Source organism: Hemibagrus wyckioides, linkage group LG24 (genome assembly GCF_019097595.1).
Source record: "Hemibagrus wyckioides isolate EC202008001 linkage group LG24, SWU_Hwy_1.0, whole genome shotgun sequence".
Taxonomy (NCBI): domain Eukaryota; kingdom Metazoa; phylum Chordata; class Actinopteri; order Siluriformes; family Bagridae; genus Hemibagrus; species Hemibagrus wyckioides.
This window is the reverse complement of record NC_080733.1, coordinates 15859956-15885516: the sequence shown is the minus strand read 5'-3', so window position 1 is coordinate 15885516 and position 25561 is coordinate 15859956. Positions and strand designations below refer to the sequence as shown.

The 25561-nt window shown below is 42.9% G+C and overlaps 1 protein-coding gene across 2 annotated transcripts in view; it reads left to right on the top strand.

The window, feature by feature from the left end:
• Positions 1–25561, top strand: part of LOC131345406 (pre-B-cell leukemia transcription factor 1-like) — a 52508-nt gene that overhangs the window by 18942 nt on the left and 8005 nt on the right. For both annotated transcript variants that reach the window (XM_058378282.1, XM_058378283.1), the window contains 3 exons: positions 17915–18156; positions 20713–20903; positions 24500–24635. In XM_058378282.1, the coding sequence (XP_058234265.1) occupies positions 17915–18156; positions 20713–20903; positions 24500–24635 (569 nt within the window). The remainder of the gene's footprint in view (positions 1–17914; positions 18157–20712; positions 20904–24499; positions 24636–25561) is intronic.

The following is a 25561-nucleotide window of genomic DNA, read 5'->3' as shown; positions in this document are numbered from 1 at the left end:
TTAGATATAAACGAGTCCTAGTGAACCAGCTGTTACTATAGAAACCGCAACCTGTTCGCCGGCTCGTTAATCCAGCCCCGTGATTTGCCTTGCGGTTGTTATAGAAACCTTCTGACCAATCAGATTTGAGGATTTATCACTTCGCCTTCCATATGCGTGGCTAGCTTCAGAGCACTTAATCTCAATCTAGCGCGCTCGGCTTTTCTGCCATCGCACATATTTTAAAGCAGGACACTGTGCGTGTTTTTTTACTGCATCTAATTGACTTTCAGTAAGAAAAGGAAGCGTTTTCTAGACTAAACATAAGGCTCTGCTAACATTTTCACGCGTAAAGTGACGCGCCTAATGAGTCGGAGTGGAGCGCGGCTTGATGCTGCGGCCTTGTCTTGTTTATTCGAGTGTGTGTTTTTTTTTGTTTTGTTTTTTTTTTTTAATTTTTATTTTTAAGTGAGACTCGAGATGCTGGCTGAAACAGTGGCAGCCAGGCGCATCATTAGCACCGCTCCGTGTTCATTAGGATCTTTTATCCTTCCGTTTTCCTCACGAGAGTCCGGGCGCAGTCCCTTTCGGCCGAGGACGAGGTCTCGGATTACCGCATAAAAAGGTTGAGTGGGCTTCAGTCGGTGGTGATCTGCGAATAAACCCAGCTTCACTTTCCCGCTTAATTGGATGCAAGAAACGGGTCGAAGTGGAGGGTGGGGGGAGGTGGTGGTGTTGGTGGTGCTCCTCTTCTATCCTCTCTTCCCTCCCGTCACCATGGCAACCTGCTGTCTTATTTACCTAATGTCATTCACTTTGATTTTCACATCGAGTCCGGCAGCCGGCGGACCTGTGAGAGTGCACACACACATGCGTGCGCGCACACACACACAGACACACACAGACACACACAGACAGACACACACACACAGACAGACACACACACACGTACGTCTATAATGCAGCTCTTGTGATCGTTCTGAGGCGGGTGAGTGGATGTGAGGTGACGGAGTGCAGCGTCCCTGCTGCTGTAAGGACCCCAGTCTCAGACAGAGGAATGAAATAAACACTCCTTTACTTTACTTCCTGTTAACACATTTATGAGCTCACACTCTCTCTCTCTCTCTCTCTCTCTCTCTCTCACACACACACTCACACTGTCTGCTCAGCTCACACCTTCACACATCCAAGTCTGTGAGTCTCTCACTTTCTCCTTCGCTCTTTTTTTCTCCCCTTCTTTTTCTCTGTGTGATGAACAGCAGGGATAAAAGCAGCCTTCGCTCGGGTCGGCCCTGATGCCTCTCTCTCTCTTTCTCTCTCTCTCTCCCTCTCCCTCCCTCCCTCTCTGTCTCTCTGTCTCTGTCTCTCTCTCTCCCTCCCTCTCTGTCTCTCTCTCTTGTTTCTATCTATCTGCCTCTCGCTCTCTTGCATCTCACCTCTCTCTTCCTTTCTCTCTCTTTTTTGTTTATATCTCTTTCTCATCTCTCTCTCTCGTTTCTAGCTATCTGCCTCTTGCTCTCTCATCTCACCTCTCTCTCCCTTTCTCTCTCTTTTTTGTTTATATCTCTCTCTCATCTCTCTCTCGTTTCTAGCTATCTGCCTCTTGCTCTCTCATCTCACCTCTCTCTCTCTTTCTGTTTTGTTTATATCTGTCTCTCATCTCTTTATCGCCCTCTCTCTCTCTCTCTCTCTCTCTCTCTCTCTCTCTCTCTCTCTCTGTCTCTCCATCTTTCACCCCTCTCTCTCCTTTTGTTTCTATCTGTCTCTCTCTCTGTTTTCACCAGCTCCCATTTTTTTCTTTCTCTCTGTTCTCTCTCACACTCTCTCTCTGACTTTCTCCATTCCCCCCTCTCCATTTCTCTCTCCCTTCTCCTCTTTCTGTCTCTCTCTCCCTCTCCGTGTCTCGCTCTGTTTACCTCTGTCTATTTCTGTATATCCCTAGTTTTTGTTCTCTATCTTTTCTATCACTCGTTCCATCCCCCTCTCTAAGGTTCTGTCCTGCTATTTGTCTCTGCATATCTCTTTCTTTTCCCTCTCTCTGTCTATCCGTCTGTATTTCTTTCTCTCTCTCTTTCTCATTTTCTCTATCTCGGTGTATCTCTCCGTTTCATTCTTTGTCTCTCTGTATTTCTTTTATTAGTTCTTTGTCTCTCTCTCTCTCTCTCTCTCTCTCTCTCTCTCTCTCTCTCTCTCTCTCTCTCCTGAAAGAGGAGACTTTGCTGTGAACTCGGGGGCTTTGATATGATAATGGCGGGGGTGATGGGAGGACTAGCGTGGCGAGCGGATGGGGGAAGGGATGTCGAATTCCTCTGAGCCCTGCACTTCTCCTCATTGTTAAGGAAACGCAGTGCTCCAGCGCGCCATGTGACCTGTGGGAGATTTTTTTCCTTTCTCTCTTTCTTTAAAGATTTGTTAATTAATCTCCTTTGCCGCTGATTAAGACAATGGAAAGACGTTAGGAGTTCTTCCATTTCTTTTCATTGTTCTTTTATTTCCGCCTTCACGCCCCTCCACCCCCTTTTTTTTTTCCTCCTCTTCCTCCCCTTTTCTTTTTTCCTCCCCTTTTTACACCTTTCGGTATTATCTCCGAACGGCTGCTCGCAGCTTTCCCTTTGTCAACACGTTGACTTTTTTTTTTTTTTTTGTTCACAGATTGAGTCATTTTTGATCGCGTTATCTCTCTCCTCCTGCACCGTAGCCAGAAATTCATTTGGAGAGGCGGGTTATCGCGGCGAGCCCAGGCCGCCCGTTCATTACCAGTATTTGCAGTGCGAGCTGATAGAAAAATTGAAATGATTAGCTATCAGGGTCATATTTGCGAAGGTGGCTGTGCGGCATGGACGCATCGCAGCGTGAACAGATAACGACGACGCCGTAACTCCGGGCAGATTCGGAATCCTGCGGTCTTCCGAGCTAAAATTAAAAGACGAGGAGGAGGGGAATAAAAAAGAAAAGTTTTTAAGCCTGGGGTCATTTTAGAGAAGAAGCGTAATTCATGTAGACCGTTGTCTTCTTCCATATTTGCATGGTGTAACATTTAATCGTAACGAAGCCTTGACCTTTTACGGATGCAGAATCTCATCTCGTGTGATTTACACGGCTGCATGTGCTCGCAAATTAAAGCCCCGGCTTCACATTTTTATGCCGTTATGAGCTGGAAGTAAACATTTAACGCCGAGCTGACGCCGGAAACTTTTCACGAAGTGCAGAGACCGGTCCACGTGACGCAACACAATCACCTTACGTACAAAAATACCCCCTCGTTTGGGTTTGTTTTTGTTTTTAAAGAAACACACAAAAAAAAAAAAAAAAAATCTCATTTCCTTGATGAGGGAACACCTTGGCATATGCGAATACCGCGAAGCTCCTATTAGACGTGGAATTTGTCAGAGACTCATTTGCACATTAGATTGTGTTTTTAGATGAACTCGAGTCTCGCATGTGTTCCTGCACCACACTTGCATCATAGAGACATTAAAAAGCAATTAATCTGATTAATAAGGCCCAGTCACGTGACGCCTTCCTGCTGGTTTAATGGAAAAAGCCACGCGATCGCTAAATAACTCGCTCCAACCCGACCACGTGATCATATAGGAGTGATGGCGTGGTGATATCCAGATTTTAATCTTCTTTTTTTTTCTTCTTTTTTTTTGAGTCATGTTAAAATTCTGTGTTTTTTATTTTTAATAAGAGCGAGAAACCTGACCGAAATATCACATCAGGGCCCTTGGACAGTGTGGCGTTAAATAAATAAATAAATAAATAAATAAATAAATGGTTGAAAAAACAGTTTTTAATATGATTATTTTTAAAGAATAATTGTGAGAAAATTATTTTAACCAAAGATTATTTAGCGGAATAAATATTTAGCATCAGTACAGCTTTTCAAATAGGAGCTTGCAGTCAGAATTTTGTCCAAAAAAATAAGTAAATAAAAATACCCCAAAAAGTTAGACAAATATATCACGGTGTCTGTCTCAGAGGCGTCTGAAAGTGTAGCGTGCAGCGGTTTATCACCATGTTGGGATCAAGTCCTCATATTGCACCGCTCTATCTATCTGTGTCTGTCTGTCTATCTATCTGTCCGTCTGTCCAGCTATTTATTTTTACCTGTACTTAGTTTATTATGGCGCTTTTCCCCACTGATGGATTTAAATTCCTTAGGTTAATCAACACAGGAGGACAGTAATAAACAACAACAAACACAAACACAATCAGATCAATACACACTAATGAAACCCAGAACAGAGAGGAAGACGATGACAAACCAGAGTAGTAGTAATAATAATAAAATAAAAAAAAGCTTACATCAAATATAATAATAATAAAAATACTGAAACAAATAATAAAAAAAATATAATAATTAATACTGCTACTAATGATTATTATTATTGCTACTACTATAATAATAATAATTATTATTATTAATATTATTATTTATTTATTTTAATTATTATTATTGCTACTATTAATAATAATTATTTATTTGAATGCAGCATTCCTATATTACTGTCAGCTCTATATCATGTATTGTAGAAATTCCTTTGAGAATTGTGTGTCTGTATGTCTGTCCCCCCCCCCCCCTCTCTTGTCCATGCCTGTATCTCCTGCACTGTGGTTCCTGACTCACTCATGTGGTGTCTTGTCTTGACCTGCTGGCTTTCTGCAGCTCTGTAACGTGAGAAACTCGAGACTCAGGCGAGATTAAATCTGGAGCTCGTGCTCGAGTTTGTTCTCGGCTCGGTGTTTTCCAGCCCGAGCTTCTCCTTGCAGCTCGGCGGTCGTCCTGCATTCGCAGAGCGGCCGCATTACGCCAAACTGTAATCATTTTTCCGCAGCCGTAGCAGAGGAAGGTAAATTATTAACCAGTCTGCATTCGGATCCTTTTCATCGCAGCGCCCAGTCTGACCCCGGGGTTGTTCAGCGGTTCAGACAGGATCCATTTACAGCAATGCTAATGTGCACTGCCGTGCTAAGAGCTCGCTGTGGTGTATCAGGTGTGTGTGTGTGTGTGTGTCGTACTGCACAACACCACATTTTCTACGTTACACAGTATTAATAATAAGATTTGGGTTTGCCAGGCTGCATCTGCAGAATAATAATAATGTGAAGGTCTACAAAAAGAAATACACTCTACTTATTAAATTCAGTTTAATTTTTACATGGAAAAAAATCACATGAGCTTCGAGTTTGTAATAAAAAAACATTAATGTAATTAAAAAATATATGTTTATTATAGTATAATAATCATCTTGTTCAGCATTTGAGTAAAACTATGACTAGAAAGAAACATCTGAAAGTTAGGAGGGTCTCCTGAACCCAGAGTTCAGCAACTGCAGCAAAATGGCCGCCTGCAGCACGACGGCACATCAGTTTATTCTCAGTCTTTAGCTCATCATTGTGTTCTTAAAAGACAGTCGATCATTAAAGTATTAGCCCTAACTTTAGCCTTTTTGTGCAATCGAAGATCAAGCAAAACTCCCATTTTCAGAAGAGCTCCAGATCGTTCGTAAAGACGGTATCGTGCCACAGCTCGCCTTCAGCACAATCCCTCTTCTGTTCAGGTGTGTGTGTGATCATGAGCACAGCTCTCACAAAGCCACTACAGGTGTGTGTGTGTGGGTGTGTGGGTGTGTTCACTGCTAGGAGTTTTTCAGAAGAAACCTGTGCTTGTGATTTCACCAGTTTGTGTTGGAGGAAAAAAGCACAAAAAACTTGTCAAAGATTTTGGAAACAAAATCAAGTATTTTTGGCAGCTCCGAAAAATCCTAGATAGGCTGATGAACCTGTTCTTAGTAGACAAACAATAATTGCATCATTTAGTCTTAACTTTTTTGCCTTGACATAGTGTTTAACTTTATAGAAATGTGATCGGTAGAAAATATATTATTATTATCATTAATAATGATAATAATAATAATGAAGATCTTTATGTATATAGCAGCTTTCATATAAAAAAAAATGAAGGGAATTTTAAATCAGACATTAGAACATTTAAATAATATCTAAACAATGAACAAATATTTAATAAAAAAGAATAAATATGGAATATTTTAAGCAGTAGAACTGAACTGAATGTGTTGCGTATTGGATTTAACACAACACGACTGAAACCGCTTTCACACTGTCATTTAATCCAGATTCATTTCATTCATCAGAAATACAGAAACAAATGAGTAAAAAATATTCAAGTAAAAGGGAAATCTGCACAGTTTAAGAAACCGAATTTGTTTTTTATTGAATGTCTAGAGAAATAATTCCATCAGGGGGAAAAAAGCGGAGATTTTATCTGGTGAAATAAACGTACAGCTTTTTAAAGACGATAATCTTTTGGCTGGTGTGTTTTCTCGTTTATCCCGCCGCTCAGCCCCCGTACAGACTGAAAAAAAAGAAAAAGGGGGGTCTGCGAAACAGAAGATTATTATAAATGAAATAAATATATAATAGAAAATAGACAAGTGATCATTGTGAGCACTTGTCCAGTGTACAGACTCGTGTGCGAATTTCTGATATCTATCATCGCAACAGCTGCTTCTGTCTTGCGATTGTCTTCGCGAGTCCTCTGATAGATCACGCTTGACGTGTCGTTTTCCCGGAAAAGGGTGTCGGAAAGTTGTCACGTCGAAATCACGTTTTATTATTTTTTTTATTTTATTTTGAAAAGACGTCTCATTAGTCATTAAATAGCGAGCCGTAACGTTAAAGTAACGCGGCGCTCGCTGTCGAAGGCTTCCGAGACGCATCTGCGCTTTTCCACCGCGTCAGATCTGAACTCCAACCCTCCCACTTTAAATGATCGGATTTCCATTTTATTTAATTTATTGCATCCCTCTCCGAGCAATTAAAAGTTTCAACATTGTGTTTCCTCAGTTGATTGTGCTGCAGTAAAACCCCTCCAGATTTCCAGCAGGGTGTAATTAGTTATGTTGCGCCGGGTGTCAGTACCAGGCTCGGTCTGTCTCGCTCAGCTTCCACTCCTGACGTCGAGTCAATCACGGGCCTAATTAAAGCTTTTTAATTATTATTCGTTCTTGAGAGAGCTTAATCCGAACCCTCCCGTTAAATTTTACGAGCTGCTGGAAACCGGAGACTTTTTCTGGTTTATTTTTACGATGCCAACGCTGCAGGCTCAGCGAGCAGAGAGACAGAGAGACAGACAGGTACACAGAAAGTTGGCAGTGAAGCTACGCCAACAGACGGAGCGCTGAAAAGGTAGACACACACACACACACACACACACACACACACAGGCAGGAGGATGAGGGAAAGGTACAGGAAAGTCATTCACTAAAGCTGTTTTTTTTTTCTTTCTTTCTCTTTTTTACAGCACAGAAAATCTGAACTTTTGCCAGGCGAAAAACAAGCACTGTTTTTTTTTTTTTTTTTTTTTTTTTTTTTTCCTCCATTTGTTTGTTTGTTTCTTGTTGTTTACTACACAGTTCTGTTGTCCAGGTTGGTACTGTTACCAATAACAGGTACTCAGGGGGCGGGGCTGTAGCACTGAGGGTTGTGTTTATGGGGTGCTTCGTGTTACACAATTATGATTTAAGCCGCTTTCACACTTTCGTTCGATCCGAATCGATGAAATTTGTTTAATCGTCGGTCAGGAATAAAGGGATTATGGAGAAAAGAAAAGTCAGAGAGAACACAGGCGTTTTGTTTTATAAGTTGTAAGTTAATTTACAGCATTTTGTCTAACTTTCTATCCAGCGTTCAAGTTTCCGTTTATCCCGGAAACTCGTTCAATTGACTCGTTCATACAGAGTTGATTCAGAGTCGATTCACTTCTGAGTGAACTTTTACTAGTGAGTGAAAGCAAATTGACTCTGAATCGACTCTGTAGGGAATGAGTCACTTGAAGCCCAAACTGAGCCAGTTCACTTCACTCTCACGCTCTCGGACAGGTGGTTCTGATCCACATACTCAAGAACTCTTGCTGTGTCCCTAAAGATTTGAACCGAACTGAACCGAGCAGCAGAATCACATCAGGCCTCCATTCAAACGCTCAACACTAAATAAGTATCCCTTGAATCTGTTAATGGAGCTTGTAGAGAACTGCTCCAACACAATCAGTGCGGCATTTAAAGAACAGGAAGTGCTCGATTTTCGATTATACAGCACGACGAGGCGTGACTTCAGGTCTGAGGTCCAAATACCTGAGTCCACACCAGGAAGGATTCTGGGCTTGTTTTAGGGGCGGAGCTCCTTTTCACAGGTCTGTTTACAGATGGATCGATTCCACACGTACGACATATTTACCTAATGACTGGAGCTTAGTTCGTCTCTTTGCCGTTGCAAACTTTCGAGTGCTTTTTGTGTTCGGTCACAGAGGAATATCTGCGAACGTGAAGCTGTGGGATTTTCGCTGTGCAGGCGTCTCGGCCCGGAGCGAGGCGTGTTTTTCAGGATGCAGTCGGTGCATAATTACGCTGCTCCACTTTTAAAGTCTGGCTTTATATATCAATAAGACATTAAGATGTTGTGTAACAGCCCTTTCTCTGCCATTTTCTCAGTTCTCTGGACCTGCCCCAGGCTCCACAACGTCCCATAAACACTGCACTCTTTGAGGAAAACCGCTCAGACTGTGATGTGTAAAAAAAACCGTAAATGTTTTTACATCGTGGCTGAAATTAAAAGCCTTTTTTTTCTCTCTTTGCATCAGCATTAATCCGAGCCCTTCCTCCTCATCATCGGTGGCGCATCCGCTTTTACCATCTTCTCCTCGTCTCCTTACAGACATCTCCAAAGTTCACATGGCTTCTTGTATTCGCACAGAGACGACTAGCAACAGAGCGTGCCGCGAAATCGAGGCGCTGACGTTGAGGGATGGCGTTGAAGAGACTCCGAGATGGCAGAAATGAAGACTTCTGATAGGCAGACATGATAAATGTATAAAGGCTGCCACCTAAATCTGCCCTACTCTATTACAGAGCAGGGATGAGCTCAGTCAAGCAGACAGACAGAGACTCAAACTAAACACGTGCTAAACACAATCCTCTCTGACTCGCCCTAATGCACTCCGCTCCGCGCCACACAGAAAACGGGGGGAATTCTTTTCACCCCCACACCTCTCTGCCCCCCCACCCATGCGCACACCTCAGTTCGATATTCTCTCAAACCAGGCGTATGACAGCGATCTGGCTCGGCCCCGCGTCTCATTCCCTCCGCGCGCTCGTTTCCTGTGTGGCGCGCCGTCACTCGATCCGTTTTTCTCTCTTTTCCATTCCCATCCGAAGAGCGTCGAGAAAAGGAAAAAGATCACACGAGCTGTGTGTGTGTGTGTGTGTGTGTGTGTGAGTGGGGGGGGGATGCAAGAGACAGAGAGAGCGATAGAGAGAGATTGATGAGCCTGTAAGAGCAGCAGTAATTACTCCGTGTCCATTGCCTACGCCGGATTGGCAGACGGCTAATATCACCCAGACCCCTGGCTCTGACAAACACCACCACTACCACCCCCTCCTCACCCCTCCAACCACCCACCCCACCCCTCCTCTCGACTCTACTCAACTCGACTCCCCCCCACACCCTCTCCACCTCTTCACACAGTGCTCCTCAGCCTGCCGCCTCTGTGTGGGCTTCACGGCTTCTGTCTCATTACATTATTCCTCGAGGAATCGGCCGAGGACGGACAATGACAAGCCGGGACTGGCGTTTTCGTTCCTGTGGCCTGAACCACTGGAGGCTTTGTGATGGCTGCCAGGCCTGGAAGCATGTGCTGAATTATCGATCAAGCTCAAACAACGAGTCTTGCACTATTTGGAAGCCATTGCGGTCCATCATTCACATCCCTGCTTGAAAAAATATATCTATATATATGTGTGTGTGTGTGTGCGTGCGTGCGTGCGCACGCGTCTGGATGAGTCCAGTCACTGTTTCAGTGTTCTGCGTCTGCTCTCGGTAATGACATCAGATTAAGTTCTAGACGTGATGTCTTCATTTTCCACCCGAGCAGATCTTTAGGGAGCGGGGTGGTGCGCACATTTCAATCATACTTTTAATTATTTCAAGTAATTAATAGACGCCTCGTGATTGTAAATTACAGCGAAACAGCCGAGCGAAGTGAATCAGCAGCCCAGACGCACGCTCCTCCGCTCCAGCATGATGAGATCTGCTCGTCTCACCATGTCTCGGGCCGCGGAAGAAGACGTGTCTCTTTTAATTAAACGCGAGCGTAAACGCGGCCTCAGCCGAGCCGCTTTAACCCTCGCCGGCGTGATGTGACGGCGTGTTCGCGTGTCACATCATCTCATAATCCACACTAACGAAGTATTAATTACGAGCGATGAGAACCTTTCACCTCCTCGTGAACCCTAAGCTTAATTCGCTTTAACGTCTCGCTCCCTGATGCCAAATTATGGAGCCGAGCCAAGATCTTTAGGTTTATCCAGAGCCTCTTTATTAAACCTTTTTTTTTTTCTCCCCCGTAACCCGAGGCGCCGGTGCCGAGTCCTCGAGCCAAGAGCTTCATTTTACAGCAGAACAGAGGATTTTTTTTTTCTTTTTTAGCAAATGATTTTAAAAAAGCTGTTGATTCGGGATCAAGAACTGGATCTTGGGCTTGGAGCCATATTGTCCTTGTGACTGCTGCAGGAAAGAGAACGTAGAAAACGAGAGCAGAAATAACAGGAAAGAGTGTTTAATTGTGAGCTGCGACGTAATGAAGGACTGAAGAAGACACGAGGGTGGTGTTAACGGGACGCTAATTAACCAGAGCTCAGTGTGATGGAGTCTCTGATGTGGATTATTTTCTTCTAACAGCTTGTGGTTTATTCCTGTTATACCACAGCCGTTTTCTCATATATTTTTTTTACTTGCGTGATGTAAACAAGATAGTTTTTGACTCGCGTGATGTAAACAAGATAGTTTTTGACTCGCGTGATGTAAACAAGATAGTTTTTGACTCGCGTGATGTAAACAAGATAGTCTCTCTTGATGTAAACATGTTTTTATCTCGCATGATGGTAACAAGAGAGTCTCTCTTGATATAAACATGATAGTTTTTGTCTCTCGTGAAGTAAACAAGATGTATTGTCTGTCTGAGAGCGTTGAGATCTTTGACACCGGAGACTCCTTCCATGTGATCGCCTTCTTACAGACCACCTCACATCCCTGACTCTAATCTTTAATCTGATCTGATCTAAATTGTAGCACACTTCAGGCACTTGTTAAGACGTTCACCAGCACTCGATAGTCTCTGGTCCAGGTGCTGGGCTTGTACTGGTGTTAATCCGTGTGTTAATCTGGAATGATCTGCTTTTCTCACGCAGAGGTGTCGTAAACACGTCCCCCATCAGACTGACTCTCACAGGTGCATCCAGACACCCGGTGACGTCTACAGTGATGGAATGACCCGTTTTTATGATCTGAAGTCTGCAGATTTGTGCTCGAGCCTTGTTTGTCCAACACACACACACGTACGGTGTTGCTCTAACTCCGGGCTCTCTCGGGCCCCGTCATTCCGCTCGTTCGCTCGTTATAAATGGGAGCTGCTCCTCTGATCTATTGCTTAATTGCCACCTAATTTGCATAGCGGTGCAAATTAACGACCTCTCGAATGAGCGTTCATTTTTCACAAGGTCTTTAGGAGCTCCTTAAGAGGCGGTGCTAATTAGCACAGGAGGCAGCTGTGCTGATGAGGCACAGCTCGTTGCGAGCACAACGCATCCTTCATCCTCCTCATCCTCGTCGGCGGACATCTGCGGAGGCTCCATTTTTCTCTCCCTGACCCGAGCGAGAGCGCGGCCTCGTTTCCGTTTGTTTTGCCTCGGCTCTCACGCTGCGGAGGGAGGCGTGTTGTGCCAGCGCTCGAGGTGCGAATGAATCACAAGCTCCAGTTAATGGCGCTGGGTCGAAGCCACGTGTTTGCTCAAGGTGTGAGCGAGAGAGGCTGTTCACACGCTAATCACATCGCAGTGTTGACACTCGCCACTGACCACTGCGTCATCCAGGATGCACTGTGTGTGTGTGTGTGTGTGTGTGTGTGTGTGTGTGTGTGTGTGTGTGTGTGTGTGTGTGAGAGAGATTGAGAGGGATGTAGGGAGGGAAGTAAATACGTGCCACAGTGCTCCAGTAAATCGGCGCTGCTTAACCTGAGCTGCTTAGTGCTGCATCGGACCCGTGGGTTAGACAGCTCACGGCTGCCACACACACACACACACACACACACACACACACACACACACACACACACACGGAGATACCAAATCAGCATTGCTGTAAACTGTAGCATGATATTCTTTCTTTAGAGTAATATTCCATATCATCAGAGTCATCCTCCTTCCTAATTTTTTATTTTTTCATCTTTATGTTCTCTTTCAGTGTTTTATTTTTCATTTATTAGTAACTATCTATTAGGGAGATTCAACATGTAACAGAAATGTAATTATTATAAACATAAAGTCTGAAAAATTCTATCTGTCTATCTATACATACATACATACATATACACACTCTATCTATCTATCTATCTATCTATCTATCTATCTATCTATCTATCTATCTATCTATCTATCTATCTATCTATCTATCTATCTATCTATACATACATATACACACATACTCTATCTATACACACTCTGTCTGTCTATCTATCTGTCTGTATGTACACACTGTCTATATATACATACACTCTCTATTTATCTATACATATACACACACTTCTATCTATCTATCTATCTATCTATCTATCTACATGTGATGTTATTCAGGTTGAGGTTTTGCGCTCGTGGAGGTTATTAAGCCATAGATAAACTCGATTCATCCACGTGAGCAGTTTGGCTTGTAACCATGGCAACCACGGCAACTTGTATCATGGTTGAAGCACTGCTCTGGGTCTGGGATCCCACTTTAAGATGATAGTAGAGAGAATATCTGATCTATTGGGATGTCAGAGGATTTAATATCTGATTTTATAAGAAACGGAGCCTGAAATATTAAAATAATGTCAGTGAGCTGCAGCAGCAGGTGTAAAGCTACATGTGTTGTGTTTGTTAGAGGCGTGCGATATGACTGACGCTCCGTATCACGATACTTACAGGCGATTCTGCGATACACGATACCGAGCTCGATCGATTGGTCAGTATTTTAATGGCTAGAAAAACGGTAGCGCTGCATTTATATATATATATATATAGTAACCTGAAAGTCAGAACAAAAAAGGATTAAAAAAAAATCAATTTAAGTTTTAAAAATTATTATAATAATTAAAAAATACAAAAAATACATTTTTATGATTAAAAAAAGATAAATGTTTTTGTGTATTCTATTTAAAAAAATACAGTTAAAGAATGAGAATTTTTGTATTATTTGACACCTCCGGTATATATTATATAATATATATATTAATTTATTATATATCACTAATAAATATTATCCTTTAATTAAAGTATTTTATTTAAAATTTTCTTTTATTCATATATTTATTTATTTTTGTTCATTTTTTTTGTCACTGTTGATTTCTTGCAGTTTGTGTGGTATTAAATATAAAAAAGAACAATTTAAAGCTAATAACAAATTATTCATTTTAAAAATAAAAGGTCTCTGTAGAACAAAAGGCTAGTAGCGGTTTGTCATGACGGCTCTTTCTCTCGTATCTCGTTACACAAATGAGACCTGCTTTAATCTAATTACGGTTATTAATTATTATTAATCATCCCGACACTTTCCTCTGAGTATTTAACGTTTCATATCATTTCCCTCCTTCATCGTTTCTCGCCTCGTGCCTACGTGAAAGCGGTGTAAGATTTTTTTTTTTTCCTCTTTTAGTTTTTTTTATTTGAAATGAATCAGCATGTTTTTTAATGTAAATAATGTAGTTTAATATTTAGGAAAACCTTCCAAGTGTTTATGATGAAGCTGACGGTTCTGAGTGCCCTTTAAGACTAGAAGAAGCCTTATTGAGCAAGTTCTATTGGCTTAAAATTCATAGAATAATTTGGATTTTTTTTTTCTTATTGGTGGAATAATAAAACAAAAAAATAAATAAATAAAACGAGCAAATACTGTTTGTTTAGTTTATTTAATTATTTTTAAAAAATCAGACATGAGATGAGAAATGTATCTTTAATTATTTAAAAAAATATATTTTTTAAATTTTATTTGTAGAAATGTTAGTGTTTTTTAAATTATTTTTATTTATTTATTTTAATTTTTTGTTTTGGATTCGAATATTTCCTTTGGACTTTAAAGTCTTTCATCATCTCCTCTTATATGATGCTATTGTATATATTTTTATTATTTTATAATCTTGAAATACTCAGTCTCATTTTTCTGGAAATTTTGGACTTTTTTTTAAATTCTATATTTTGCTTGTTTTTTTCCCCCTAATAATTAATCCATCATTGTGAATTATAGAAATTCCTTCAGATATTTTGAATTTATTTATTTTTGGTCACATGACCCAGCCCTAGTCCTGATGTTCGGTGTGTAACGACAGCGTGATACAGTGAACATCTATTAGTTTATCTGAGACTAGCAGGAATTTATTTTGTAATTCTCGCCACCAGATGAAAAGCCGAGTCAAATCCCGTCACCGAGACGCTCGTTATAAATTCAGTCATTAAAAACCAGTTACGGGTGAAATATGACATCATCACGAGAGGGTGGGATTTAGATTTTTTTTTTTTGTATTCCCTGATGTACTGCTGCGTGTTTCTGGCGCCCGGGTTGCGTCCGTGTTTGTAACGTAACGTTCCGGCGTGTTCTCATCTCTCGGAGACTCCCTCCCTCCCTCTTTCTTTCTCTCTCTCTCTCTCTCTCTCTCTCTCTCTCTCTCTCTCGCCTTCCTCTTGGAGATTTATTGGCAGTTTCGTAATCGTTCTCGTACTCTCGCTCTCTCAGCCCACCATGAACCGTGATCTTCCTCTTCTGTTTTTTTTTTCCACCACCCTACCCAGTCCCCCCCACCCCCCCACCCCCTGTCTTTTCTTCCAAACCACCCTTTTAGTCTCCGTCTCTCTCTTTCTCTCTCTCCGTTTGTGCTTTATGCGCTCCTTCTCGCTGCGTTTCATCGTTTTCCTGATGTTTTTATATCACCTCTCATGACTCCTCTTGCTTTTTATTTTCTCCTTGGTTCTCCTCTTTTCTCCCTTTTCCGTCACCCCCCCACTCTTTCTCTCTCCCTCTCTCTCTCCCCCAGTGAAAGGCTGCGAATCCCCAAGAGAGCTGATGCAATTAAAATGCTAATCCTGTCTGTCTACAGAGAGAGCGAGGGAAGGAGGAGGGGAGGGCTGACAGCATGAGGGATTGCAGCTCACATGGAGAACTCGACTGAAATGGAGAACAGAGGGAGAGACCGGGGGGGCGAGTAAGGGGGGGGCACCGGGGGGTGGCAGGGTGGTGGGGGGTAAGCGCACCGACACGCACACTCGCACGCAGAGAGAAAAAGAGAGAGAGAGAAGGGTGCGCTACGGCGTACAGAGGGGGGAAAAAAGCCTCGTCTGAGAGCCGAGCCCCGAGCTCCGAGGCGCAGCCGTGATGGACTGCGGCTCCTGTAATGCACTCGAAATGGCACCATTAATACACAGCTAGCAGCCAAGAACACCAAACCTTCTCCGTCTGCTCTTAACTCATCACCTGAGCAAGCACCTGAGCAGCACCTCAACCACTCACTTATTATTATTATTATTATTATTATTATTATTATTATTATTATTATTATTATACGTCACGCAGCTGCTCACACTGAATATTTCATATCCCGCGTCTCCACCCCGAGCGTCTCGAAATCGCCCGTGTGATTTATCCGTTTGTTTATTTTCTACGTAACGGAAGGATATTAAGCCGAGCTCGGACAGATGTAGCGCATTAAAAACGTGCATTATCTCATTAACACGTGGGCGTGCGCGTATTAACGAGCCGCGCTAATTGAAAGATTTAGCGTCTGGCTTTATTAATCCTCTTAAAGAACGCAGAGAGGCGCTGCGCGGCGCTGCAGACGGGGACGGAGGGGAAACCCGGCGAGAAGGAGACACGCATTCTTCCATTTGTCTTTGACCGTTTGCCTTTTAATTACTCGCTAATTACCAGGTTTTTTTCGGGGGCTTTGGTGAGGTGACCGAGTGTGAATGACAGGAGGACGGGTTAATCGTCAGCTCTGTTAACCTCAGTCAATGTGAAAGGGGCTGTTTGGGGGGATGATTAGCAATCAACAGCTTAATTGGGGTAAGTGGGGTAAATGCGTGGTGTAGGAAGATTTCACGATCCACCTGGAGGGTCGATTGTGTGTGCTCTCTCTCCCCCCCTTCTCTCTCTCTCTCTCTCTCTCTCTTTTCCTCTCTCTCTCTCTTCCTCTCTCTTTCCCTCTCTTTCTCTCTCTCCCTTTTTCTCTATATCTCTTTCACTCTCATGCTCTCTCATATTCTCTTTCTCTCTCCCTTTCTCTCTCTTGCACCTTTTCTCTTTTTCTCTGTATCTCTATTTTTCACACAGTCTCTTGCTTGCTCTTTTTCTTCTCTCTCTCTCTCTCTCTCTCTCTCTCTCTCTCTCTCTGTGTCCGTGTGTGTGGTGAGACAGAGGGGGGAGGGTTAAAGAGGCCTGTGGAGGAAGGGCGAGTGTGCGAGTCTCTTGATAAAATGGTGCCTCCTTTTCTTTCAGTCGTTAGTATTTTATACCTGACAGGGTTGGTTTGTTTGTTTTTGTTTATTTGCCCCCACCACCCTCCCAAAAAACAACATTTTAAATCTCCCATCTTCTTGCAGTATAGCTTTAAAAAAAAAAAGAAAGAAAGAAAACTCTTGTACTCAGGCTCCAAGCAAATGTGCACACGCTCTTAATGTGATTTAGTGTAGTCCCCTGTTCTTCCATCCCAAAAAAGTTTCACTTCTCTGTTTATTGGAGTTTTACAGGCTGAGATAGAAAGCCAGGGGAAAAAAAAGAGGTGCAAGGAGAGAAGGCGGGAGAAAGAGGGAGGGAGGGAGGGAGGGATGGGCGAATGAAGGTCATTAGTTCAGTCGGCTGGGTACGGCGCATTCCTGAACCGTGAGAGGGGGAGTGATGGAGAGAGAAGGAATGTAGGAGAGGGAGAGAGAAAGAGAGAGAGAGGGAGAGAAAGGGGGATACGGGGGTAGACCTGAATGGAGGCACCCAGGAGAGGCAAGAGGGAACAAGAAAGAAACCAGAGAGGGAGGGATGGAGGGAGGGGGGAAAAGTTTAAAGGAAGGAGATTGTTTAAGGAGAGGAAAAGTTAGAAAGTGTGTGTGTGTGTGTGTGTAGGGGGAGGTTAAGACTCATCTAAAAATGTGGTATCAGTTAAGTTTCTCAGGCGAACACAAAGGGAATGTTTGATTCGTGTTTGGAAGGAAGCAGTCAGCAGATCCTCATTAGTAACACACACACAGAGATACACACACACACTCAGGAGTGATGCGTGTGTGTAAAAGAATGAACTCTTTGAAGTTTGTGTCGCTTTAGAAACAAGACACACACACACACACACACACACACACACAGAGACACAGAATGCAGGAATGTTGTCCTTCAACTGGTTTTTCTTTCCTCCTGTCTTGTGATGCACAGCGTAGCTCTGTACTGTGTGATATGAGCCCCTGCTGTGTGTGTGTGTGTGAGAGCCGTGTGTGTGAGAGCCGTGTGAGAGATGTGACAGGTCTCGGGTTAATACACTGCCGGATTGCTGCGGCTGATGGCGCACGCTCTCGTATTACTGCAGCCATGCCTCATGCTCGCCTCACACAGACCCGCAGGCCCTGAGGCGGGCGATGCTGCCCTCTGCTGGACAAGAGCAGAAGAGCTCACAGAGTTTGCAGAAAAAATATAACCATGTATAGACCGTGTGAATTTTAATATGAGCCGGCATTCTCAAATATTTTGCACAGTGTGTGTGATTTAATTGCTGACCTGCCGAACAGTATCCTGTTATAAATATACATCTTTGACGTGTGGTCTGACCGCAGCCGTGTCCTCTCCTCTCATCCCGCAGTGTTGAGCATCCGTGGTGTGCAGGAGGAGGATCCCCCAGACCCCCAGATCATGCGCCTGGATAACATGCTGCTGGCCGAAGGAGTTTCCGGTCCCGAGAAAGGCGGAGGTTCTGCCGCGGCGGCAGCGGCGGCGGCCGCCGGAGGATCGCCGAACGACGGCAGCGTGGAGCACTCGGACTACAGAGCCAAACTCGCTCAGATCCGCCAGATCTACCACTCCGAGCTGGAGAAATACGAACAGGTGGGAGTGAAGAAGCTTGTTTTGCTCAGCTGGAGCGTTAAACTAATCTCCCAGTGATTTGTCTGAAATTCGAGTAAATACGAATTAGGTTACGCTTGTATTCAGTGCCGGAGCTTTTATCCAGAGCGACATCTTCAACAGATCCAAGAATATGATCAGCCTACAGCGCTGTTCGAGAGGATTTAGTACAAGATAATAGAGAAAAAGTCGAGACTTTACAAGAGTGTAGAAGATTTTTAAAAACATGTGCATCAAAGTGAAGTGTATGAAGTTGTGTGTGTTTAAGGAATAAAACACTTGGGGGAATGTTACTGATAATAAAGCTGCTGTTACTTATGTACACTATATTGCCAAAAGTATTCGCTCACCCATCCAAATAATCAGAATCAGGTGTTCCAATCACTTCCATGGCCACAGGTGTATAAAATCAAGCACCTAGGCATGCAGACTGTTTTTACAAACATTTGTGAAAGAATGGGTCGCTCTCAGGAGCTCAGTGAATTCCAGCGTGGAACTGTGATAGGATGCCACCTGTGCAACAAATCCAGTCGTGAAATTTCCTCGCTCCTAAATATTCCACAGTCAACTGTCAGCTGTATTATAAGAACGTGGAAGTGTTTGGGAACGACAGCAACTCAGCCACGAAGTGGTAGGCCACGTAAACTGACGGAGCGGGGTCAGCGGATGCTGAGGCGCATAGTGCGAAGAGGTCGCCAACTTTCTGCAGAGTCAATCGCTACAGACCTCCAAACTTCATGTGGCCTTCAGATTAGCTCAAGAACAGTGCGCAGAGAGCTTCATGGAATGGGTTTCCGTGGCCGAGCAGCTGCATCCAAGCCATACATCACCAAGTGCAATGCAAAGCGTCGGATGCAGTGGTGTAAAGCACGCCGCCACTGGACTCTAGAGCAGTGGAGACGCGTTCTCTGGAGTGACGAATCGCGCTTCTCCATCTGGCAATCTGATGGACGAGTCTGGGTTTGGCGGTTGCCAGGAGAACGGTACTTGTCTGACTGCATTGTGCCAAGTGTAAAGTTTGGTGGAGGGGGGATTATGGTGTGGGGTTGTTTTTCAGGAGCTGGGCTTGGCCCCTTAGTTCCAGTGAAAGGAACTCTGAATGCTTCAGCATACCAAGACATTTTGGACAATTCCATGCTCCCAACTTTGTGGGAACAGTTCGGAGCTGGCCCCTTCCTCTTCCAACATGACTGTGCACCAGTGACCAAAGCAAGGTCCATAAAGACATGGATGACAGAGTCTGGTGTGGATGAACTTGACTGGCCTGCACAGAGTCCTGACCTCAACCCGATAGAACACCTTTGGGATGAATTAGAGCGGAGACTGAGAGCCAGGCCTTCTCGTCCAACATCAGTGTGTGACCTCACAAATGCGCTTCTGGAAGAATGGTCAAAAATTCCCATAAACACACTCCTAAACCTTGTGGACAGCCTTCCCAGAAGAGTTGAAGCTGTTATAGCTGCAAAGGGTGGACCGACGTCATATTGAACCCTATGGATTAGGAATGGGATGTCACTTAAGTTCATATGCGAGTCAAGGCAGGTGAGCGAATACTTTTGGCAATATAGTGTATATCATCATGTCCTGTAGTGCTTCATGCTATATGCATTAAGGCGTTGACCATTTTATATAATGCCCTATTATTAATTGTTTTTTTGTTTGTTTGTCTTGTTTTTGTCCCCCCCCCCCTTTTATTTTATTTTATTTTTTGTTTAATTTAATTTAATTTATTTTATTTTGTACTTAATTTTATTATTATTTATTTTAACATCACCTGTAATTCTTATTCGAATTAATAGACAGTATGAGCTCTAGGGTTTGGGGATAAGGGCTGGGGGTTTGTTAAATGCTATGTGTTTACATATTGGTAAATTCTATAAAAATATTAAAACCAAAATTGCATTAAGGCTACATCTACACTAATCCGGATACATTTGAAAACAATGTTTTTGTCTAAAATCGCTCCATGTCCATATTATTGCTTTGAATCGTGTCCCAAAAGTTGGTCATCCGCACTGAAACGTGTGAAAACGTGTATGTCCCTGTACTGCGCACGAGGAAAACGTACAAGGTCCACACTGCGATACGTTTTCATTGACTAAAAACACCGTCTGGACGAAGGCTAAAACGGATAGAAAAATGAGTTTTTAAACAAAAACGTATCAGTGTGGACATGGCATGAATTATCCAGTGTCCACTGTATACGTCTCTTGTTTGTTACCATAGTAACGTATTAATGTATCAGAATGAGCGCGTTGATATAGACATTCAGAGGAAGCGACTCGACACCCTCTGACTGATCCGATTCATCAGCGCCGAGGTGTGAAAATGAATTTAGCGTGAATTCTGTCGCTTCTTACGTATAACACGGTGACGCCCACGATGGAGAAAAGTAAAGTTATGAATCGTAATTTGTGACTGCAGGCCATTGTGTATGTAATTAGAATCACAGGCTTGTGGTACAGCTGTGTGTGGTTAGATCTGTGCAGCTGTGTACTCTGTACTAACCCAGTTGCTGTGTGTGTGTGTGTTTTCCAGGCCTGCAGTGAATTCACCAACCACGTGATGAACCTGCTGAGAGAGCAGTCACGCACACGGCCCATCTCACCCAAAGAGATCGAGCGCATGGTGGCCATCATTCACCGCAAGTTCAGCTCCATCCAGATGCAGCTCAAGCAGAGCACCTGCGAGGCAGTCATGATCCTCCGCTCACGCTTCCTCGACGCCAGGTGGGTGTGTGTGTGTGTGTGTGTGTGTGTGTGTGTGTGTGTGTTGACAATGTAACCTCCTACAAGAAAGGCAGATTTGCTTTGAGTGCCGCATATTTTCACTTTGATCCAGAGATCAGACACCAGACATTGCTCTCGACGAACACTAATCTAAGTCACCGCACGGTTACCGTTGCTATGTGGGTCACATGAACGATAATGTCATGGGGCTAGCGTCTAGCGCACAGCAACCCTGATCAGAGATCTAAGGTTTCCTGTGAACCCTTTAGCCTGTTTTGTTTCAGATTTGACTGAATGGAAAAGATTAACTAAGAGTAAATATTTCCACGCTTTCTGACTTTTTTTTTTTCATGTTACCATGATCATCAGTGACCTGATTTTTATGATGTAAACTGCTCCAGATTTTAACATTCAGAGTCTCTTTAAAGGTATGGAAAGTGCTAGAAAAAAGTCAGCACGCCGTGCTTTAACGAAACATGGGGGTGGGATGTATTTAGTGAACGGTCAGTTCTCGAAGTGTTTGAAGAAGGAAAAACGGGCAAGTGTAAAGATCTGAGTGACTTTAAGTTGAAGGGAGAAGTTTTGATTGCTAGACAACTGGTCAGAGCTTCTCTGAAACAGCAGGTCGTGTGGTTTTCATAGTGTGTTGAGGTTAACTGGTGAACCATTGAGCGGGTCATGCGGCTAACCCTACATTGTGCTGTCTGGTCTGAATCCACAGAAGAGCTACTGTGGCAACGGTTTGCTAAAAAAGTGATGATAGAAAAGATTCAGGACACATAGAGCATCACAGTTTGCTGTGTGGAGCTGCAGAGTGGTCATAGTGACCATGCTGTATCCTGTACACCATCAAAATCTCCTATAATGGGCATCAGAACTGGACCGTGGAGCAGTGGAAGAAGGCGATCTGGTCTGATCAATCACATCATGTGGACAGCCGGATATGAACGAATCACTGATCTTAGGAAGAACTGGCACCAGGATGCACCGTGGGAAGAAGGCGAGCTGATTGAGGAAGTGTGATGCTCAGGATAAAGTTCTGCTGGGAAATGTTGTGTCCTGTGTCCATCTGGATGTCACTTTGACTCAAAGCACCTACCTAAACGATGCTGCAGATCAAAATCTTCAGCATCTTCAATCTACACCTCTTCATGATAGCAGTATTGCCTAACGGTGGTAGCTCAAGTAGTTGAGGCTCCGGATCGTTGACCAGATCATCAGGGTTCAAGCCCCAGTACCTCCAAGCTGCCACCTTTGGGCCCTTGAGCAAGGCCCTTAACCCATCTTGCTCCAGGGGTGCTGCATCATGGCTGATCCTGCATGGATGGGATGGGATAAGCGAAGAAAGAGTTTCACTGTGCTGTAATGTATATGTGACAAATACAGCAATGTCCAGTTTAAGGTGTTGACTTGGCAGATCCCAATCCAATCAAGCATCTGTTGGATGTGCTGGACAAACAAGTCCGATCCATAGAGGCTCCACCTCACAATCTAGAGGAAGTGAAGGATTTAGCTAAAACGTCTTGGTGCAGGATTCCACAGCAGAGGTCTTGTGGAGTCCATGACTAGTCTCAGAGCTGTTTATACCTCACAGTGGGAACCGAAGCTGTGTGTGTGTGTATGTATGTATGTATGTATATATGTATGTGTGTGTGTGTGTGTGTGTGTATGTATGTGTGTATATATATATATATATATATATACTGAGGACACAAGAGGAAGCTGTCTGAAAGGGATGTCTGGGTGCTAACCCGGATTGTATCCAAAAAACTTAAAACCACAGCTGCCCAACTCACTGCAAAATTAAATGTGCACCTCAACTCTCCTGTTTCCACCAAAACTGTCCGTCGGGAGCTCCACAGGGTCAATGTACATGGCCGGGCTGCTATACCCAAACCTTTGGTCACTCGTGCCAATGCCAAACGTCGGTTTCAATGGTGCCAGCAGCGAAAATCTTGGGCTGTGGACAATGTGAAACATGTATTGTTCTCTGATGAGTCCACCTTCACTGTCTTTCCCACATCCGGGAGAGTTACGGTGTGGAGAAGCCCCAAAGAAGCGTACCACCCAGATTGTTGCATGCCCAGAGTGAAGCATGGGGGTGGATCAGTGATGGTTTGGGCTGCAATATCATGGCATTCCCTAGGCCCAATACTTGTGCTAGATGGGCGCGTCACTGCCAAGGACTACCGAACCATTCTGGAGGACCATGTGCACCCAATGGTTCAAACATTGTATCCTGAAGGTGGTGCTGTGTATCAGGATGATAATGCACCAATACACCCAGCAAGACTGGTGACAGAGTGGTTTGATGAACATGAAAGTGAAGTTGAACATCTCCCATGGCCTGCACAGTCACCAGATCTAAATATTATTGAGCCACTTTGGGGTGTTTTGGAGGAGCGAGTCAGGAAACGTTTTCCTTCACCAGCATCACGTAGTGACCTGACCACTATTCTGCAAGAAGAATGGCTCAAAATCCCTCTGGCCACTGTGCAGGACTTGTATCTGTCATTCCCAAGACGAATTGATGCTGTATTGGCCGCAAAGGAGGCCCTACACCATACTAATGAATTATTGTGGTCTAAAACCAGGCGTTTCAGTTTCATTGTCCAACCCCTGTGTGTGTGTATATGTATATATGTATGTGTGTGTGTGTGTGTGTGTGTGTGTGTGTGTGTGTGTGTGTGTGTATATATATGTATATGTATATATATATATATATATATATATATATATATATATATATATATATATATATATATATATATATATATATATATATATATATATACACACATACACATATATACACATATACACACACATACACACACATACACACTGCTTCGGTTCCCACGGTGAGGTATAAACAGCTCTGAGTCTGTTATATATACACTGCTTCTGTATATATATGCTTCTCTACACTGATTTTTTTGTGAACTGCTGACAATATTTCTATAAAATTTCCTAAATTCCAAATATAACTATTGTTATTTAGAGTGTATATTTAAAGGAAATGACAACACGTCAGAATAACCCAAGACCATGCAGTATTTGCAGAGCTTTAATAACTCAAATAAAGCAAAATGCAAATCATTTGTAAACAAATTGTGTTAATGCTTTGTCTAAATAACATTAAGAAATCAGTATTTGGTGGAATAACCCTGATTTGCATGCGTTTTGGCTCCATGATCTCCACCAGTTTTTCATATTGCTGTTGGGGAACTTTATACCACTCTTTTTGCAAACAGCTCAGCTTTGCTTGATGGTTTGTGACCATCCATCTTCCTCTTGATGACATTCCAGAGGTTTTCAATAGGGTTCACATCTGGAGATTGGGCAGTGGTCTCATTTTTTTTCCAGAGCTGTGTGTATATACATGTACCACAGATCTGCACCTCTATTAAAGTGGTGAACATTTGCGGTTAATGATAATGGCTGTCGAAGCTGTTATCAGTTTATAAAGTACATGAAAATGCACACACGCGCTCGAAATGCCTCCATCTTTTTGGTGATGTAACATCTGATAATGTTCAGTCTGTTGTTTATTTGTAGTTCATTGTGTGTGTCTGGTTTTTTTTTCCTGTCCACAGACGCAAGAGACGCAACTTCAACAAGCAGGCCACAGAGGTGCTGAATGAGTATTTTTACTCGCACCTGTCCAACCCCTACCCCAGCGAGGAAGCCAAGGAGGAGCTGGCCAAGAAGTGCGGCATCACTGTGTCTCAGGTCAGAACCACAACATCCGCTCTGTCACAGTCTCTGAGCAGGACACGAGAGTCACTGACCCCAGCAGCAGAACTGAAGTCAGCAGTCAGAACAAACCCCAGTAACGTTCACCCCACAGAGAGGCAGTCCAGAGAAGGCAGGAAGTCTAGTGTTTGCTTATGCTAGCGCTTCTGTGTCGCCGATATCTTAGTGAACTTCCACCCATGAACTCATCAGCCTCAGTCTTTTGTGAGCCAATAGAAAACAAGTGGGTGGGGCTATTAGTTTGGACACTGTATCATTTTTTTCTCTCATTCAGCCTTCCTTTCTTTTTTCTTACTTTCTTGCTGTCTCCATTATTTACTCTTTTTAAATCAGCTTTTTAATTTATTTTTCCTCTTTCTTTCTTTCTTTCTTTCTTTCTTTCTTTCTTTCTTTCTTTCTTTCTTTCTTTCTTTCTTTCTTTCTTTCTTTCTTTCTTTCTTTCTTTCTATTTAATATAAGTTTTTTATTATTATTATTTTATTTTTTTTGTTTTTGTTTTTTATATAACATTATTATTATTTTTTTTTTTTTTTTATTTACTTAGTTTCTTTCTTTCTCAGTTATTTACTTACTTTAAATCAACTTGTTGATTATTATTTATTTATTTTATTTTATTTTTTCTTCTCTTTATATTTTACATTTCTTTCTTTTTCTTTCTTTTAGTTATTCTCTCTCTGAAGACTGTCATGGTGTTATAAAGCACTGAAACTGGAGACTCCTTGCATAAATATCACAGAAATGTCTCCTAAAAAAAGTCCCCACTTTTCCCCCTTTGTTAAACGATAATTTATTGAAGTTGTTTTATTATGAGTTTCATTACTTTGCTTATCTAAAGCTGTTCACCATCCTGGTGCCAGTGTATGAGCCGTTACCATAGTAACGATATCAGAAGGAGCGCGGTA